General features: G+C 32.3%; 2 protein-coding genes across 9 annotated transcripts in view; one reads left to right on the top strand and one right to left on the bottom strand.

The window, feature by feature from the left end:
* Positions 1 to 2,395, bottom strand: part of LOC106055972 (NAD(+) hydrolase sarm1-like) — a 29,941-nt gene extending 27,546 nt beyond the window's left edge. For 3 of the 4 annotated variants that reach the window (XM_056006377.1, XM_056006376.1, XM_013212486.2), the window contains exon 1: positions 2,214 to 2,394. In XM_056006377.1, the coding sequence (XP_055862352.1) occupies positions 2,214 to 2,242 (29 nt within the window). In that variant the 5' untranslated portion in view covers positions 2,243 to 2,394. Of the gene's footprint in view, positions 1 to 2,213 lie in introns of all 4 variants that reach the window. The other variant, XM_056006375.1, reaches the window with a different exon arrangement.
* A 3,045-nt stretch (positions 2,396 to 5,440) lies between these two features.
* LOC106055973 (GTPase Era, mitochondrial-like) lies at positions 5,441 to 20,670 on the top strand. 5 transcript variants are annotated; one of them, XM_013212491.2, is made up of 11 exons: positions 5,441 to 5,581; positions 10,851 to 11,225; positions 12,097 to 12,224; positions 12,836 to 12,960; positions 13,237 to 13,298; positions 13,731 to 13,843; positions 14,512 to 14,743; positions 16,088 to 16,272; positions 17,315 to 17,464; positions 18,464 to 18,547; positions 20,298 to 20,670. In XM_013212491.2, exons 2-11 carry the CDS (start codon positions 10,937 to 10,939, stop codon positions 20,427 to 20,429), a joined length of 1,500 nt encoding a protein of 499 aa, XP_013067945.2. In that variant the 5' UTR covers positions 5,441 to 5,581; positions 10,851 to 10,936; the 3' UTR covers positions 20,430 to 20,670. The 5 variants fall into 5 exon arrangements, with proteins under 5 accessions (XP_013067945.2, XP_055862747.1, XP_013067942.2 ...); XM_056006772.1 differs by having other exon boundaries at positions 5,459 to 5,613; XM_013212488.2 differs by having other exon boundaries at positions 5,459 to 5,620.
* Positions 20,671 to 21,475: the final 805 nt, after the last annotated feature.

The raw sequence follows: 21,475 nt of genomic DNA, 5'->3' as shown, positions 1-21,475 counted from the left end.
TTCAATGTCGTGAGTCTATTTAGACGATTTTTAAATTTAGATCTAGATCTAGAAATGGAATACATCTGAATACAACAACAAGACCATCACCACGCTGTCTGATCAATTTAAATAGCAATAGAGATATAAAAGAAAGAATAAATAATAGCTGTATTCTGTATAATAGATCTTCCATTGAATGAATTAATGTCAATGACACTGACTAGAATCACTAGATCTATTTAAAGCAGACACTGTGCAAGCTTGAACACGTTGAGAATTATTTTTAAATGAGGAATCCATTGATAATATCAGTTTTTTTATAGGTTAGACCAGTGATGCCCAAAATACGCCCGCTGGCAAAATCCAGCCCAAGATGTGGTTTTATCTGGCCCGCCGAAACATCTGCACAAAGTGTAGAATAGGTTGAAAAATTTATCTTTACCCACGTAAGGGTCCTGCCTTTTTCTCTGATGAATTGGTACCATGCCATTTAAAATTTGTAGGTTTATGAAATGAGAAGAAACTACAAGTTGACTCTGAATTTAGATTCATACCAGGAAAATTGAACGGATAGATCTTTAATTTTTTTTGGAACATGATAATAAACCAACATATTTGTTTTGTAAATTGTAGCTGTTTTAAAAACAACAACATAAATACGGCTTTATAAAACAAATAAGACGGCATTCTTGATTTGAGCCGCAAATAAAAGGTTGTTAAACTAAGCCTAGAAATTGGAGGATCGATGGGAATATTTACCAAAAAGAAACAAGAAAATGAGTCGTTGGTAAAGCTAGCTAAATTTTAACCCAATAGCTCCTATTTCCGGTTCAAAAAACCCCTCTCAAAGTCCTAAGCAAGGAGGGATAACTCCGTATTTAAAAAATCCTAAAAAATATGTATTTTGCAAAAAATAATCAAATTGAAGATCTAATACAAATAAACAAACAGATAACTTTAAAAAATAGAACTATATGTCTAGTTTTAAAAAATATATACGTTTAATACCACTAGATTATAAAAAACTTCAAAAATACTCATTTTCCCACGTGGGGGCTTATACACTGGGGCTATGGGCCTGTTCGTTTGAAAAATTATTTTAAAAATAAAAACCTTCCCGATTTTATTAAAAATAGAATCGGTAATCTCCAAAATTATTTGTAATCACGCTTGCAACGAGACTAGAAGAAATCTTGTTTTTAAAAAGTTTAAATCAAGTATATTGAATAGGGGGTTTTAGAAACGTTCTACAACGGTTTAGGACAAAAACGGGAAAACGTTTCCAACTGCAGAAGGAGCTAATGGGTTAAGAGAGAAATGAAGCCATTTAATATCCTAATCCTATTAATTAATGCAAGTATTAGATCCACTAGTTTCTAATAAAATTCTTTTAGGTCAATATCATTTTGTTTATATGTACATTTTCTGTCATATGGCCCGCGACATGAGTATCGGAAATAAAAATGGCCTGCAGGTCGAATTAGGCTGAGCATCACTGGGTTAGACCATTATGGAGCTATAAAAATTCAAAGTTAAAAATGGCAGCGACTTGGCTTAGGTTGTCTGTTGACCCTGTTTTACTCTATTAGTACTACAACTATTACACATCTGTTGGTATAGAATCAATTTAAATTTTTTGGTGCATCTAGTGAACTACCTAATCTAGACTAGAGATTATTCTAGATTAGATTGGCAATGGTATTGCCAGCATTCCATTGGTAGATTCATTAATTTGAATAATTTGATTAAATTTCATTTATTAAATCATTTTTTATTCATCTAGATCTAGAATGAGATTAAGAATGTATGTAGATTAGAATTTTTGTAGATCTTTAGAACTAATAATTAATTTTATTAGATATCTATTACTACTATTACTAGTATTATCTATAGATCTAGATCTAGAATCTAGACCTATAGAGTGAGACAGTATAATACTAATAGATAAAAGTACTAAAAGTCTAAAATTAAAAATAGATCAAGACTCAAGGAGTCAAGACGCATTTCATTGAATAATTTTTTTAATTTTCTCATCATGATAATTATTTCTTACTAGTCTTAGTCTTATCCCGAGTTTATGAAGTTATGGATTCTGCCAATTGATTATGGCTTATGTCTTATGTTATGAGTTATGCCCAGTTATGACAGTTAATGAGTTAAGTTATGGAATATGATTATGAATTATAATTATGGGGAAAAGAAGAAATTTTATTCTAAAAAAAAAAACTCACATATTTATATTGTCCTTAGACGAAGTCATTTTATTTGTAAAATATGAAAGACTTTTTAAAAATAGAATCAAGATGTAGACCAGATCTTAAAACAAAATTAATTGTCTAATGACATTTGAAAATTTAGATCTAGATCTAGTATATCCATGGTCTAGTCTAAGTCTAGATCTCTAGATCTAGAGTTTCTAGGACCCATTTACTTTAGGTTTTTATCAAAATTCTTCGTCCTACTTTTTACTTTTATTCATTCTGACATTCGAATTTAAAGTACAAATTTCGACTAATTAGAATCTGTTACTTTATTATATTTAAAACTTACTTTTAAAATGCTATAGCCTAGCTATATATGAGATTTAAAGAAGAAATGGCTATTAATCATCTCTCCTTTTCCATAGCGCACCATGCAAAATCCGTCGACAGTCTTTTTCCATTCCTCTATGCCCTTTAGAACCTCTTTCAATGGCAGGCCCGTCCATTCTTTTATGTTGTCCTCTCATCGCTTTCTCTATCTACATATTCTTCTTTTTCCTGGTAAGCCAACTGCTGTTCCCTGGAGGAAATTCTATGAGCGTCGCCAAGCCAAAAAGGTTTTTGAGTTTAAACCTCCTCCTCCAGAGGGCTTTTTAAGAGTTTAAATACCCCCATACAGAGAGTTTTGAGGTTGAAAACCTCTCTCTTCAATTTTATTATAAAGCAAACTATAGTCACCATATTCTATGACCGTAGCTAATGGGGTTTTGAATTAAAAAAAACAAACTTCACGGATTTTTTAGTTTAAAACCCACCAAAAAATGATTTTGATGATAAAAATTCCCTTTTTGATATAAAATCTAAAGCAAACTACAGTCACATAATTCCAAGAGCGTAGCCATAGAGGTTACCAATTTCTGCCATTATAGGGGTTAATTAATAAAGTGCAGTGAATAATCATCTGCCGAAATTGAAAAAGACTAAATATGGCTCAACAAAGATGGCTAAGACGGATTTTAGGAGTCAGTTATAGAGATCGGTTCTTAATCAAGGAAATCCTATGCCGAACTGGGAGTCGATCCCTTTTTAAGGTTGTGACAGAGCATGAGGTTTGCGGGACATGTTCTCCGACAAAATGAATTACGCATAATAATATATATACTCTATTCTAGAGTACAATAAACGTCTTTCGAAAGAACGAAGGGTCAGAATGTAATAAAGATTAATTATGTACACACACATATGCAAAAACACATATATATTTTTTTTTGCCAAAAAAAAAATCCTGCCTACGCCCATGGGCTATATATATTTCCGACACCGTTGCAATGTCACCTGCGGCCTTATTATCAGAAATCTTTTAAAGCCGATTAGCACCACATCACGGGGTGTAGTCTGGATATCACTTTCCTAGACCACAAAATGTACGTGTGCTCGCGATCCCAATTGTCAATTAGGGGGTCTGTAGGCTGCTTTAGATGTGTCCGGGGAAGAGCCACAGCCGCCAAGCGTTTTTCTGCGTTTCTAAGCTTCATTAATTCATACAATGTCTAATAGTAATTAAGATTGCAGGTTAAACAAAATTTAACTAAGAAGAGGTCGGGCGGGCGGATACTGAAGTTTGAGAAACGTATGAGACAGTTCTGTTCATGCAAAAGAAATTTAACCGTTCTGACGTAAAAAGGTAAAATACTCGCGATCACTTTGGCGAAAATACACTGAAATGTTTTCTTGAAAATAATCTTTTAAGTGGATCTTCTTGCTAACGTCTCTACTAGACATTGGTAATAATTTCGTTCTTACGTTGATTAACACATATAAAATCGGTTAATTGAAACACAATTTAATATGGCCGAATTCTTAAATAGTTAAATAAATTATATGATATACATGTTTTACTCTATCCACTTATTTTGACCGAATTTTCATTTAATTGGATCTAGAGAGCGAATAATAAAAAAAACAAGACACAAGTCTAAAACGTGAAACTTCAATAAGTTGAAAATTGCAAAGAATTTTTATCCATCACGACATCGAGATTGATGCAATGAATGGTATTATGAAAAGGACGCAGCAAATGTTGCTGGAAATGTATCGGAACACCAGGAAAGTTCAAGTGCAGTCCGTCAAGGGAATACACGTCAGATCACACTGGACTTCATAATTTTTTTTTACTATGCTTCGCCCACTTTTACGGTATACGGATATATGCAAACACAAACATGAAGCTCTTCAAAATCGACACTAGATAGATCCACATGGGGAGCGAGCATTAAGGAAGGGTCCCAGATTGCTGATGCCATACACAACAGTAGTAGAAAGAAAGGTGAAAATGCAACGGCCCCTGGTGATTACATTAGCTCAACCTGTGACCTCGATCAGGTGTGCATCAAGGATTGGCCTCTGTAGTCACACAAGAAGTTGCAAAGGGAATAGATCGTCTCTCGAGATGTAAAATATAGCCTTATATATATATAATTTTATGTTGCGATTTTTTCAACCAGGCCTTCTGTAAACACTGCTAAACAACACAGCACATCTAACACAATAATTCGACAACAAGAGTTTCAAATACCAATGTGGCGATTTAATTACAAATAGGCCTACATCAACAGCCAATAGGCCTACAACACAATTGGCTATACACTAACTTCAAATGCTTTCTTGTAGGCCTACTCAACAAAACTGCCCAACTAAACACATATAGGCTATAATAAGGCTTAAATTGTCCGAGTCCGAAGATTAGTGAAGTATTTCCCGTGGCTGCCCAACCGCGTCCTACATTTTTTGCCACATCCATATATTATTGTGTGTCTACATTGCCTATATTGCTCGTAAATTGTGTGTGTGTGTGTGTGTACAACTCTACATTCTGATGTATTGTAGGCATACTAACTTCTAAGCTGTTTTGTTTTACATGTTTCGGATGCTCGACTTCAGAATTGAAGATATTATAGCTTACTTCCTTGTCCCTTAGCCTCCCGCAGGACCATCGATAAATCTAAACGACAGTCCATCGCGCAAACCGCACGACCAGGCAGCCATCCAAATTTGAAAGCAATATTGAAAGCAATAGTGCTAAATTATTTTTTTAACACCCCACGATCGACATTTGTTCCTTATCATAGACCTAGATCACAGACCTATATTTCATATCTATAGGTATAATATACATAGGTCTGTGATCTAGATCCAAACAACAGACCTATATATATGATATACCTAGATCTAGAAATCTAGAATCTATAATTTAGTAAAACCCGAGTCCTACGCCGAACTTTATTCTTTCTCAACCTCTAGTAGGGGTCTCTAGTCTACACTCTACTCTACTCTCTAGAGATGTAGACTAGATCTATTAACAAGTTTTGAATTATTGAGCTCGAATGTTCTTGTTTACGGTCTGCCCAGTCTAGAGATTTACCTAGATCAAGTACTAAGTAACTAGTAATGTGACGGTATCAATTTCATGTTGTATATAATGATTGTTAAATGTTACCCTGAATGGGCCTGATCCCTGTACTTGTACTAGATCTAGCTGATAAATCTAGCTGTACTGTAGACAGTGTGAGTGTAGACTCTGTAGACTGTAGATAGTACTGTAGTGTAGTGATAATCATAATGATATAATATAATTATTATAATAATAAACTAAATAAAGTTATAAAGAAAGTCAAGTGTTAGACTCTATCATGTATTAGATCTATTTAGTATTAATTATTATTAATTATACACTTACACTACGTCACTACGTAGTACGTCTACAGCTACACTGACTACAGTCTACAGCATACTCACTGTAATTCACTGTATATTAATATTATTAGTAGTAATATTAGTATATATTATTAATAATATTATTATTATTATTATACATAGTATTATCATTATGATATTAAAATCATTCTCATTGTGATTCATTATCGTCTAAGTCTAAGTACTGTACTCTAACAAAACTAAGTATACTTATAAAAATTATTATCTTATAATCATAATCATATCATAGACTAGTAAGTCACTAGTTTAATAGAGTTATATAATATATTAGATTCTATATATAATAGTTAATATAATATAGGTCTCTATATAAAGTATATAATGATATTTATTAATATTATTAATATCTAAATAGACTTTCAACACATAACACGGTAATAGTTTAGACTAGAATAAAATAGATAAATAGATCATTAGATGTCTAGATTCTAGGACTAGGTCTAGTGGTGTAGTGAAATGTAGTCTCCCTCTCCCTCTCTCTGTAATATATTAGAGTATATATATATATATATATATATATATATATATATATATATATATTCCTGTATATATTAGGTACTTCGATAAAAAATTCAAAATGATCACAATGCAATGAAACCTATTTGGTTAGATAGTGCTTGAGAAATGCTTTCCAATGATACCAATTTTATATTGCTGAGTTAATTGTGAGGGAAGGTATTAAATTTGTAGTGGCTAAAAATTAGCCTTCTAAGCCTTTGTATGTAAAGCAAAAAAAAAATCTGTCACCGAAACAACTGACAGTTGAACTTCAATTAACTGTATTATAAAAAGTTTTTAAGATATGGGGTTGAAACTTCACAGTCTTTTTCATTAACCTGTATTCTGTTAAAACAAATTAAAAAAATAAGACCAAGCAATAAAATCTTTGAAAAAAAGTGAATTAATATATAAAAAAGGCTCAAAAGTAAAGTAGCAATCATACATAAAACACTGAACCATAATCTTCAAATACAAAATTTAATAAAATACTCTGAAAGACACAAAGATAAAGGCACATTCCTCGTACCATATGCTAGGACAAATTTGTACAAATACTCCTTCTTCCCTAGTGCTATTAGAGCATGGAATGGGTTGCCTGAGCTAGCCAGGAAAACCAGTGACTTGGCAGAATTTAAGTCATTGGTTAATATGCATGACTAAATGCATGACGCGTATACTTAATCATCTTCTTTTTTGAAGTAACGTCTGTATTATATAAGATAAGATAAGATAAAAAGCCTTCGATAAAAAATAAAAATATATGTGATTTTGTCATCATATGAGCCCAAAAATCACAAATAAAACAAATTCTACTGTATTTAAATAGATATTTATATGCATCAGATAGATAATTTTTATAAATTAAAAATGAAAATAGCACTGCACAGAAAAATATTTGCTAAAACTTAATGACTAGACTATAAGTTTAATAAACTTCATAAAAAACAGTTTAAACCTTATTGTAGAGCACTGGCAATTTATCATTTTAAAATGCCTGAATTTAAATGCTTTAAAAATTAGATTGTAAATGAAAAATTTCTTGCATCGGACAATAAAATAAAAAAGAAACCTTGCGATTTATTTAGAAGTTATTAAAAGATTTTTTACTTAAATTTTTGTGCAGTAATAGCTCATCATTTTAAAAATATTATGTACTCATCTATTAACTATTAATTTACATGTATACTAATAGAAAAAAAACAACACAAAGTAATTAATTAATAGTTCGCAGAGCTAAAAATATGAAAAAAAAAATAATTTAATATTATTATTTTAAAATATTTATTTTTACTTTAAAATTTGCACATTACAAAGTCATTATAATAAAGGCACATTCCCTCTCCATAATCTAGCATTTAAACATTATAAAAGCTAATCTAAATGAAAAATTCCTATCTGTGCTTCTAAATCTTATCTTATCTTATATAATACAGACGTTACTTCAAAAAAGAAGAAAAATAGGACGTGATAGATAGAAATTGACCATTTCCAGTAAATCACATTGTTGGTTGTTACTAAAAATAGATTTTAACCATCAACTTTGAAAATTAATATCTAAAGAGTGCGTCAAGCTACAAAGTTCAAACTTAGCACACAGATATATGTTAACATGCTAAATTCAATAGAATTAGTGAGATTGTTGTCACTATAAACACTTTTATTTAAAAAAAAAAATAAAATTTTACCCTTCTTTGTCTTTGTTAATTTTAATATCAAATATCTTTAAAGTGCGCCAAGAGAATTTAATGAAATTTGAAATATACACATTTCATAATATGATAAATTATTGTAGCAAACAGCATTGTTGTAACTTTTATAGGAAAAAAGTTGTAAAAATGTCAACTTTCACTTAAACTTTTGTTAAGAAAAATTTAACAGATTGGCTTCAAAAGCAAATAAAAATGATCTCTGATATCTTATGTTAACAAAAAGTAATCACAATTAGTCCTGAAATCAAATACAATGTGCTAAAACTTTGATGGAAAGACCACCCTTAAAAAAAAGGGTAAAATGTGCTGACACACTTTTCAGCCATTTTTTGGGAGAAAAAAAATGGATCTAGGTCAGTTTATCGAAGTACCTATATATATATATATATATATATATATATATATGCGTGTGTGTGTGTGTATATATTTATATATATGTATATTTATATAATATATATATATATAGAGAGAGAGAGATTAGTCTAGATCTATACAGTCACTGTGGAACTTCGAGATATGAGCTGCTCAAGATACGAGTAATTTGAGATACAAGAGCAAAATTTCTGTTCGTTTTACGATGGACAATTTGAGTTACGAGTCAAGCTTAATAGCTAAAACCTATCGACGATGAACATGCAAAATTAGATCTTTCCATTTTCATTCGGAATAGGAACCATAATTGCTTTGCCCGGGAAAATGGGGAGAAGTTGCCTCAGCCACTACTTGGACAAAAACAGCAGAGTGTGTACACCATGATCTCGACCATTCGCACGTATCACAGCTTTTAACAAAGGCTTGTCTCGGTAGTGTGAGTGTTGTAGCTAGCGAGTTGAGTGATTTTAATTGGAATTATTTTTGTGCATCATGGATCCCAAGAAAATGAACATAATTGCAAAGTCAAGAGATACAAAGAAGAGGGTGATATATATACCATCGAAACAAAGCAGTGTTGTTTTGTTTATGCTGTTAATAAAGTGTTGTTTACGTAGCCTTAGTTCTGTGCAGTCAATGTCACTCCCCCTCCCCTCCCTCCTCCTCCTCACCCGCATTTGGTTAGCTCCAGTTAGCCACCCAGTTAATATTCTGTACATTTACCATTGCTATACATACATTTGATATCTTTTCCTCGTTTCTCATTTCATTATTTATTTTATTGTTTATGTATATATGTGTTTTATGTACATTTATTAATTCATAACATGTCTTTTTCAGCATTTAGGTAACTTTGTGACTTTTATTATAGAGTTAGAATCAATTAATTGGGTTTACTTTATTTTAAATGGGAAAATTTGTTCCATATAAGTAGATCGACTTACGAGCATGGGTCTGGAACAAATTAAACTCGTAACTCAAGGTTCCACTGTAATCTATAATTGTCATTCAAGAATAGATGCTGCAAACAACTGCCTCTGAATCATTCCAAACTTTTTAAAAGTCACAGCATACACATATTTGTAACAGTTTAAATTATTTGGTCATGATGGACCTAACGGTTGACTTTTTTTTTAAACACAATATTTCACTGCATACTTGACTTTCTCTATATTTAATCTTGATAGAAAGATATTGCCAAAAACCCAAAATAACAATATCTTATAAGTTTTAAGACTTTGGATGCTTTTATTAAATGTTAATTCTTTTTATCTTAGGATCAATGTGTATTGTAGAATCTACATCTCAAACTAATATTTATAACAAATTAATCATTAGGACGAGACTCAAGACAGTGATGCCATTTTAAGTAAAATAACTTTTGAATGCCTCCCTGTTTCTAAATACCATTGTAGATTTATAGAATGGATTAAGTAGATCTAGATCTAGACTTTATAGTATTGTGTCTAGTAGGCTGTTCACCAAATTGTGATATATAAGATTATTATAGATGCTTGACTTGAAAAGTTTGAAATGAAAGCTTACTCAAGTTTAGAATTATGTAAATACACATGAATCAGTAACAAAAATTGTTGACATCTTATAGTTCTGTAAAAAAAAACAACACTTTATTTTTTATTGTTTCAATTAAAATAATTATACTCATTGCAGAGATATAATATTGCCTTTTGGTACTCACAGCCTGTATAAAATATTTGTAGAAAAAGAAAAGTTTAATAAAGGTATTCCTGTTTACAAATAAAATAAAAAGTAAAAAAAAAATATTTTTGTTTTTGAGCCATTGCAAATGAAGAGTTGAATCAAATGTCAAACGTCCAGTTAAAACTCAATGCATTCTAATCCTTCTAGTTGAAAATTACTTTAAATATTACCATAATTAGTCACTCAGGGCTTATTTCTTGGCCTTTAATGAAGGGGTATAGGTTTCACTGCTTACTTGACTCTCTTTAAACTGCTGAAAGGAAAACTCTGGCTAATAATTCTAGTGTCTAAAGGGATCTTTCTCTTTCTCCTTAATACAGAAACCCTAACACAGCAGCATTAAGGTTTGGAAACGTGACTCCTTGCCTTGATGAACTGCCTCACTAGGCTGTCAAGCTTCATCTGTCCAAAACTATTAAGAAATATATATAATACAACAGCTGAATCATTAACTATTTCAAGTTGTGCAGACCTACCTGGCTAGTTTTAAAATATATTCCAAAGTACAATGTTAGGTTTCTCTTTCTACTTCTTTTTCACAATATAAATACAACTTTCTGCCATTGTAAACTGATATTTTTTTTTTCAGAGATAACAAATCAAAGGAAAAAGTGAAAAGTCTTTGAGTAATGAGACTTGTTTATTCTAGTGTCTCCTTTGTTACCCCTCAAGAAAATGAGCAATACTTTATCTATAGTAGGACACGGAACTTGGAAAGTTTGTTTGATATCTGATTTCATGAATTTTTTTGCCAAAAGTAAATATAATCGGGGATGCTTGCAGCATATATTATCCTGTCCTGGTCCTCATTTAAAAACTAAATCAAGCCTTAGCCAAATAAGAACATTGTTCTTAAGAAGCAGATCAAATCAGTTGAATACAGAAACTACTGAGACTACATCTGAGGCAGAGAATGTCTCAGAAAGTGGGGAAGATATTGAAAGAACAGTTGGCAGGACATCAGGTGAGTAAAATTTAACTGGAATAATTGAAATGGTGTTGAATAAAATGTAACTCTATTAATATTTTATGTCCTGATTCCTATTCATTGGCATTTTACATTTCATAGATAATCTTTTCCCTCTAGCAACTTCTCAATAGGCTGAAGATGCTATTTTCTTTCCTAGCACTGGAGGTTGTAACATTTAAGCATTTTTTTTAGCTCTTGTTGTGTTCCCCTTCTGCTAACCAGGAGTGCCCCCTTCCCTTTTTTTTTTTACCCTATGTGTGCCCTTTTCTTCCAGCTGTTGATGTTCATGCATTCATAAGTATGTTTTAGCAGAAGCCAATGCTTACCTAACTTCAAGCTTGCAGCAGACAATTTATCAATTAGAATCTGAAGCTGATTAGAAGTTTCAGCATCATCATTAATTAGCAGTTCCCTCTCTTACTATTGTTTTGGTGTTTGATTTGGATAAATTAAAGAGTTTTCTTGAAAATCATGTTTTTGTAAAAAATATACATTAAGCAGTGAAAGCATGTACCAAACAATGGAGGTGCAAGCATATAGCTGTTTTACTCATTTCTGGCTAGGAAAGCTCCAACTGAACTCCATTAAATCTAACTGTATATTTGTTGTTTTTGTGAAAGCTTGCTATAACAGTAGTAGTTTAATTGGGCATCCTTTTTTTTTCTTTTGTGTGATCAACAAACACATAGCTCTCTGGCCTTTTTCACATCTTTCTTTTTCTTTGTTACATTTAAACACAACTCCTTGACTTTTCCTTTTGTACTAATGCTAATGAAATGGTTGGAAAACATATTTATTTAAATTAATATTTTATGAACATTTTTACTTGTTAAAGATAATTATAAAGGTTTTTGTTCCTTTATAGACTCACAGAACTTAAGGTTACAAATTCCACCTGACTCTCCCCCAAACTCAAAATTATTGCGTGTGGCTATTATAGGAAAACCAAACTGTGGAAAGTCAACACTTACAAATTCTCTATTAGGATGGAGGGTAATGAATTGTTTTGTTTCTTTAAAATAATTTTAAATCTCTGTTATATTCGTACATTAGAAGTCCATAAGTGTTCTATTTAAACCAAAGGTTCATAAAGCAGATTGAATAGAATTCATATGCTTTAGTCATAGGTAACCGGAGGTGTGCTGGCTGAGCGGTAAAGTGCTTGGCTTCTGAACTGGAAGTCCCGGGTTCGAAACCTAGTGAAGACTGGGGTTTTTAATTTTGGGATCGGTGGGTGCCTCTGAGTCCACCCAGCTCTAATGGGTACCTGACATTAGTTGGGGAAAGTAAAGGTGGTTGGTCGTTGTGCTGGCCACATGACATCCTCATTAACCGTGGGCCACAGAAACAGATGTTGTTTACATCATCTGCCCTATAGATCGCAAGGTCTGAAAGGGAAACTTTTCTTTACTTTATAGGTAACTAATGAATATCAGCTATTGCTATGAAGTGTCTAAAATCCTTTGTAAATATCCAGAATACTAATTCGATATTTGGCTTGGCACATCCATTAAATCTGACATGTGAAGACATAAACATAGATGAATGTTTTAAACATACAATAAGTTAAAACTTTGTCTTTAAGACTGAAACTTCTCTTGTAGGTATCCTCTGTCTCAGACAAAGTGCACACAACAAGAAAAAATACCATGGCTGTCTATACTTCTGCTGAGACGCAGGTTGTATTTCTTGATACTCCTGGCATATTGAATCCTGGAAGTCGAAAAAAGTAAGCTGACTATAAAAAAGCATACGTAAAATGTTTTGTTCTAAAAGTTGTTACAAAATGTGTTGGTGATTTAAAGAAACTGTTTTCTAGTTCATGACTGCTGGGTTTGTCATAGCTAGCTTTTTTTTCCCCCCCTATTATTTCTATGTAATAGTGTAGCTTTTTAGGGTGAAACTGTTAGCTTAAAGTAATTTAAGTTTGGGGTTAGTTGGGGTTAGTAATTTAAGTTTAATGTGTTCATATTTACATTTACTCTGTTTGTGTACTTTGTTGCAGGCATAATTTAGAAAAATCTTTAGAAATTGATCCTGTGCGGAGCCTTGCCCAAGCAGATGTTGGTAAAAAAATCAAACCTTTAGCTCTGTAATTTTAGTTAGAACTTTAAAACATGCTTAACTCATTGTATCTAATATTATCATAGAGCTTAAAATTATTGGCTGATGATCTATAAGTCTGGAATCTTGATGAAGGCTAGAATTTGTAGCATGTTGTGTTTCCCCAACATCTAAAGTAAAAGCAGCACATCACCCCTTTCTCACAAATGTCTCTAAATATGTTGAAGATGTTTGCACTAGGACATATTGAACATGCAGGATTCTCATAGAGGCCATTCATTTAAAAAAAGCAACAAATATATTTTAGGAGTCAGTTATGCTATTAGATTTTTTTTGTGTGGTTCAAATATTATGAGATATAAATAGTATTCATTCGGCTTTTTTAATCCTGTTCATACCAATTTAAAATTCAATTCTTGTTTCTCTGTGCTTCAGTGGCTGCAATGGTGGATGTATCAAACAGTTACTACACTCAAGCCATGGACACAACATTATTACAGTTACTGTATCTGTACAGACACATACCTTCAGTCTTCATTTTAAACAAGGTAAAATGACCATGAGGAACACAAAGTGAGAGTTCTGTTAACTGAGCTCCATTGTTTAAGTTACTTTTTGTGTATATCTTCAATTTCATGCTTTCCTAAACTTGTCCTGTTCCTCTTTATTTGCTTGCTTATAAAAATCATTATTATTATTGTTGTTATTATTAAAGAGACTATTATACTAAACATTTGCAGACAATGGTGGACTTATCTTTCTGTTTATCCTTTCATAAAATTGAGCTAGACATTAAATCATTAAGCAATTTAGTATCGTTATAAGCCCTAAAATTTTGATTAGGTTCTTATGGGACTTCAATAGAAAGTTTAGAAGTAAAGTTTTATGACTGTCGTGCTTAACTACACTTCCAGATTTGATTTGGATGAGCACTTGCAGACATTGAGCACTCTTAAGTAGAGCTGAAATAAATTAAAACTTTTTAAGCAATTGAATATGAATATAATGGTAATAAAATATGAATTCCATTCTTATGGTACTTAAGTTGTTTTGGAATTCCTAGAAAGAGCTTTATGACCTTAAATGGCATTTCAAACATTCAGTACTCTAGTTGATAAAAAAAAACCTTAATAAATAAAGATCTTGCAACTGCATTATTTAAGTATATTTTACTGAAGTTGTATTGTAAATTTCAATTTCCTTTTGCACTGGTCAGGTTGATCTGGTAAAACAACGGAATAATCTACTGCAAACAATACGGCTCTTGACAGATGGCATTGTGGATGGCCATTATCTTATCAAAGAGTCAAACAAAAGTAAAATAAACAAGAACGCCCTGTTTGATGCGGCAGACCAGGCTTTAGATCAGAATGCAGGAAAGAATAAAAAAGAATATGAACACAACACCCCAAAGTTTAGTAGAAGAGAATACTCGGGTCAACCTGCAGGTCAGTTTGGGTTTTACCCAGACATATATCTTAGTTGTTTATGTAGCATTACCTTCTACTGTCTAAACATTTCTCTATGCTAATTTTGTAATTTTATGCAAGAAAAGTTTGTGAGTTATTAGAGTTTAAACATTTCTGTATTGTCAATAATGTTTTCTGTAATGGCCAGCTGCTTAGCTGTCCTCAAAAAATGTGTTTAACAAAAAATATCAAATTTTTGTTTAAAGGGAAACTCCAATGGTTTTGACAATTTTTTATATAATATGTGTTTTGATTGACAGAAAATGAATGTAGCATTTTCTTTTTATTTCATTTTCAATCATAACTTAGTAATTGATGTTTGTCTGTGCATCCAAAGTGGTTAGATTTTCTCAGGGTGACGTCAGATAAACCTATTAATTTAATCTATTGAATTACTGTATAGCGAAAACCATACAGTAGAGTTTACAATCTCGTAAAAGAAATAGATCTAGGTCTATGCAGTTTGATCTAGATCTTGTAAGGAAAGAAAAAAATACATGTAGATCTACATGCTTGACTAACCATGGCAATGTGTATTTTCTGACCACTCAACTCACAACACTATTGGTTGTCTAGTCATGACCTACTACACCCAGTCTACTTAAGTTCCAGGCTAGCCTAACACTGACCAGTTTGTTAGAATCAGTCGGTCACATAATATATTTACTTTTTGGGATGGGAGGGGTGTGGATTATCCTAATGCTTTTATATCTAAAAAATAAAATAAATGATGGCTTTTATATAGCGCTACTTTCATGCTTATAACATGCTCAGAGCACTATGATCCAATCTCATTTGTGGACCAGTGAGAAGGTTTTTCCGTGCTGCCTTTAGGTGCTCAGTAAACACAAACCTGCTCGAGTTGTGTATCGAACCTTGAGCCCTTTTAATAGGTAGCGGAGCCAAGTTTAAGCATACTTGGCCTCTGGACCATGCTTATATATATACATATATATTTATAACTGTACCATAGCGATGGACTAACAGCCACTGTAAGAATGAAGTGATACGATGGTTAGATCTAGATTCATTTTCAGTATTGTTGAGGGAAGAGACGTATGCCTAACCTAAAAACATTCTCAAAGAACCCGTTTTTTGGGGGGATGTCAAGAATTTACTGTCTAATTGATTAAATTTAAATTTTACCATTACAACATTTTATGCAGAATTTAAATATGTCAATAACTCAAATTTGAATTTACCATTGGAGTTTCCCTTTCAAGTTTAAGATTCAGAATTTTTAAAAATGTCCAGCTTGCTATTCTGTCTACAGACAGATTAAATTAATTGTTTTTAATAGTTTTTTTTTCTTTCCATCCCCAGAGATACCATCTCAGCTTCTCCAGCCAGATGTTGACACCATCAGGCACACAGAATTAACTTGGGATGAATACTTTGACAAGCTGCGCAAAGCCCATAGAGCTGTGCAGAACATGAGGGGGTGGCCATTGTTCAAAGAAGTTTTTGTTTTGTCATCTCTAAGAGGAGAAGGTGTACAGGACTTAAAAGTAGGTCACAGATTGCTGTTTCCAATTTGAATGATTTCAAACGTATAAAATCTAGGAATTTGATTTTGCCATTCTGTAGCCACTACAATAGTGTCTTAATAATCATAATTATGTCGTTCTTAGGATTTTTTATCTAGTGATAGGCTTCTGTTCTGTAATCTGCTATGACTGGGCACAATAATAGATGTCTACATTATCCTCAATACTCTATATCAGTGATGCTCAACCTAAATCGACCTGCAGGCCATTTTAATTTCTGACACTCGTGTCGCGGGCCACATGGCCGAAAAAGTACAAAAAAACGAAATGGAATTGACCTGAAACTATTAATTAATGAGACATTTAAAGTTTATCTTTTTACACAGAAAATGGCTTTATTTATCTACTTGAAATTTGAACAACTTTGTAGCTAGCTTTAACGAGGAATCATTTTCTTGTCTCTTTTGGTAAATATTCTCATAAATCCTCTAATCTCTAGACATAGTTTAACAATCTTTTATTCACAGCTCAAACCAAGAATACCGGAATATTTGCTTCATAATGCTGTTATATATGCTGATGTTGTTGTTTTTTTAAACAGGCATACCTTCATTACAAAAAAATATGTTGGCTTATTATCATGTTCCACAAAAAAGTAAAGATCAATTCATTTTCTTGGTAAATTCTACATTCTAAAGTAATATTTCAAAACGCACAAATAGTGAGGGCCCTAACGTAGGTCAAGATACACGTTCAAAACTTTATTTATGCTGGGGAGATTTTCTACACTTTGTGCCGATGTTTCGGCAGGCCGGATCTGGCCTGTGGGCTGTACTTTGGGCATCACTGCTCTATATAACATGTTAGATAGACTATATGATGAGTTATTCTAGAATTTACATAAAAAAACTTTTTATATTTACACATGAGTTCCAGCAGTAGACAACTCATTTGTCATGTCCAAATTCATGATAGACTACTGTAATGTGTATGAATACATTGAAACAAAAATGTGTTTAGAAATTTTTTTTTGGTTGACATTTGTATATTTCTTTCTTTACAGGAGTATCTCCTAGGTCTAGCCACACCCAGGCCATGGGACTATCACAGTAGTTTAGTCACAGATCAGTCACCACAGGAAGTAGTTCTAATGTGTGTTAGGGAGAAACTGTTGGACAATTTAAAAAATGAAGTTCCATATCTTTTGAAACTGGTAGGTCACTTAGTCTTATTTAGATAAAGAAGTTTTGAAATCTTTGTAATGCTAGCACCACAGAATGGGTACGTCTATAAGCTAAGTTTCCATAAAGCAGGTTGTGTGGATTCTATTTCAAAATGAGTGTAAACTCATTTCCTTTGAAAAGATGATTACATGAATAGGTTGGGTTTATTACAACCAATTTGGAAGTCTTTTTTTTTTTCCTTTAATGTTGACCATCTTTGTTTTGTAGCCTGAATCACCATCATTGCTTTCTGTAGTCAGCACTTCACAAGAGTTTCTGGACCAACCATCTTTGCTTCTGTATAGAAAATCCCAGTAATTACTAGTATTTGGACTATCCATTCTTCACCAGTCAATCCTGTTGATCTGTATACATCTTATTGTATCATATTTGATTATGTATTTATGTATTGTCATGCTGGCTATAAGAGTACTGCCCCTTGTGTCTGTAAACACAAAAAAATGTTCCAGTTGTTAAAATCTAACATTCTTTAGTTATTACGAGAAAAAAAATCGCTCTATAAATTGTATAAAGGAGATATTGTCTTTATTAAACAAAGTATTTTTTAATGTTTCCTTGTTATATTTACACATCATATCCGTAAAAGGGATTCAAATTACATATGGCTATATATTTTGTTATTGCTTTAGTTAAAATAATGATTTAGTACGAAGCTGTAGAGCTTCTACTAGTACTACCTTCTCAATGAATTGACATTTTTATTTCTATCAGAATTGAATTTTTTCTACAATAAATTTGTTTGAAAGCATTCAGTGTTGGGGAAATTTTAACTTTTAAAAAACCTTTTGTTTGCTATGGATGAAGAATAGTCTGCTGATCAAATCTTACTAAATCAATATAAATGTTTTTGGTTTTTTTAATAGGCTTAATGCTATTCTTTCTTAAATGAAAACCAAAATGTCATACTTCCTATTTTTGTTTAATTTTTTTTGTTTTTTAAAGTGCTGATGAAAATTTTGTGTTTTCAGGATATTGTGCTTATGGAAGTAGACAGAGATGATAGTTTACTGAATCTTGTGATTAATGTGATTTGTGAGACAGAAAGACATTTGGTAAGTTAATTGCTAATTATTAATTGAAGTGAATTCTCATTAAATATTGTTTAGAACAGGGTTTTCCAAACTTTTCTTACAAAAGAACACTTTGGCATTTGGAACTTATCTACCTTTTAGATTGATAATAATACCCTACTTGTAAAAAAAATATAAAATAATAATATATTTTTCTTTGGGGATATGGAGACTGAGTGGTAAAGTACTTGGTTTCCAAACCAAGAGGTCTTTGGTTCGAATTCGGATGAAGGCTGGGATTTTGAATTTTGGGATTTTTAGAATGCCCCTAAGTCCACCCAACTCTGATGGATACCTGACCTTAGTTGGGTGGTTGGTTGTTGTGCTAGCCACATGACACCCTTGTAAACCTTTGGCCTTAGAAACACATGGCCTTTGCATCATCTGCCTTATAGATCACAAGGTCTACTTTACTTCTATATTTTTATTTGGAATTCTCATATTATCATTTTACTTTCTACTGGCATCAACAGTGTACTATTCCTAAAAACAAATGGTTAAAAAAAGTTAAATTGTGAAGGGGGGTGGTTGGATGGGCCAATACTTGACATGTGGAGCATCATTGTATGATCATCCTTGTGTTCAGCTAAACATTTTGTAGTGGGGGCCTGTTTTGTTTACACTAGACTTCAATAGAAGGATGTTATAGCACAGGGGTTCTCAACCTGTGGGTCATGACCCCTTGAGGGGTCGAATGACGATTTGTCAGGGGTCGCCTAAGACCATAGAAAATATGGATTGTATTTAGTGTATTCTTCTATTGCTGTGTATGTTAGGGGGGGGGGGTCACGGCAGAGTGGTGGATAGTAAAAGGGGTCACCGAGTTTAAAAAGTTGAGAACCGCTGTTATAGCAAAAGACATTCAACCATTCTGATGTGAGAAGAAAGGTTAAGAAATTACTTGTGAAAGCTTATTATTTAAAAACTTCTTTTCTTTGTTACAGTTTAGAAAAGGCTGAGTAGAAGTATAAAACTTTATAAATATGAAATACTAGTATTACACTCTGGCTATGCCAGTTGATTTATTCCTAGGCTTCATATTGTTTATTATGACCGGAACACCCCCTTCTTTTTTTTTTTTTATAAACAGGCCACATTCGAAATCTGTTTATTTTTTAATGCATTATATGTAGACTGCAGCTTTTTGGGGAAATACCCCAAAGAAATACAAAGGGTTGATAGAATGCTTGCGGTGTTTCGCAAATAGCTGTTGTCAGGTTTCGAATATGTCAAATCTGTTTTTTAGAAAGAGTCTAGAAGGTATAAGTGTATGAAATGTACGACACTTTAAGAGATTTCTTGAAAAATGAATCAGTCAGTGGTATCTTGTGCTTCTATATAAAGATTATAACAACGACTTTCTATTAGGCTCAGTATTGGAAAATTAGAGAATTAGCCTGTTTCTGCACTTTGATTTCAAGATAAAATAATCCAGCTAAACACACATTGTTGAAAACAGACATAAAACAAAACAAAACACTGATTAAATTATTAGATTTGCATAGGTATTTTCTCTCAACTGTTCTGGTATCTAGACATCATGGAAAATGGATTATTTGAACCTTGGAATCGTTCTCACTAGTTTTCAGAAAATTTATGACTGAGTAGATAAAAAAAAAGCTATGTGTTGAGAGATAGTAATGATGGGGATGTCTTAATATTTATGACTGACGAGATAAAAAAAAAAGAGATGTGTTGAGAGATAGTATTGATGGTGATGTTTTATCCACAGACAATATTCCTTGGGAATGATGGGAAAATGATTCAAACCATTTCAAGTCAAGTCAAACAAGCCCTCATGGACACCTTTAGATGTGACGTCAGGCTCAAACTGGTCGGACTGTTGAGAAAGAAGCACAAATGAAATTAGCAATCCCTTGTTGCTGGTGTATATTTGGCTGTTGACTGAACTGACACCACTGGTGATGTGCAGGGGCTTGTAGGCTGAAGCATCCACTCTAAGTAAAATGTATTGTACTTTTGTAGACAGACCTGGTGTAAAGTGGTACTCTACAAGTGTGTTGAACAAGTGTTAACTTTTTAAATGTTCTGTTCATTTGGCTCTGAGATGAAGATTGATTAAATATGTGGTAATATCTCTTAAATCTTTTGCTTTTATCATTTATTGGTGAAGTGCATGTTTGGTCCTACTGAAAGTATAATCCTGTATGGTCTTACTGAAAGTATAATCCTGTATGGTCTTACTGAAAGTATAATCCTGTTTAGCCATTTAAGACCTCTGTCATCAACTGAATCTATTGACTTGTTGCTGTCCAAGTGTGTATGAGAAGGTATTTTTACTTTCCAAGTGTGTATGAGAAGGTATTTTTACTTTCCAAGTCTTCAGCTTGAACTTAGTCATAAACATCATGGTAAATTCAACTTTAGACAAGTCTTTTATTTTCTTCTTTGAATGAATATGGCAGTTTTTTTTTTGACAGATAATCTTATTGGAGATTTTCACCATTAACTAAATGTCAAGGACACTAATTTGAATTTCTTTGTTGCCAACTAAATAAACTGTGTTGAGTTATAATGTAAACATCTCAATGTGTGGTAGTTGATCTTCACATCAAATCGCCCTTATCCTGCTAGTTAGTTACCCAAAAATTTATTTTTACAAATTTAAGTCAGAGTGAAAGTATTATTTCCTCCATATTGAAATAATTTTGTTCAAACAGAAGAGCCTAGATCATTCTGCAGTGCTAATAAAAGTGCACAAAAATTATCCTATGCCTTTTAAAAAATATAAATCTAGCTTAAATCAATTTTTATTTTTCATTAAATATGCCTTTAAAAAAATAAAAATAAATAATAGTTTATCAACTTAAAAAAAAAAATAAATACACCAAAAATAGCTTGCTATTTATAGCTTTTTTGTTATGTATGGAAATCTCCAATTCTAAGTAG

This window comes from Biomphalaria glabrata, chromosome 12 (assembly GCF_947242115.1).
Source record: "Biomphalaria glabrata chromosome 12, xgBioGlab47.1, whole genome shotgun sequence".
NCBI lineage: Eukaryota > Metazoa > Mollusca > Gastropoda > Planorbidae > Biomphalaria > Biomphalaria glabrata.
The sequence above is the reverse complement of the archived record's forward strand: the minus strand, read 5'-3'. Positions and strand labels throughout refer to the sequence as shown.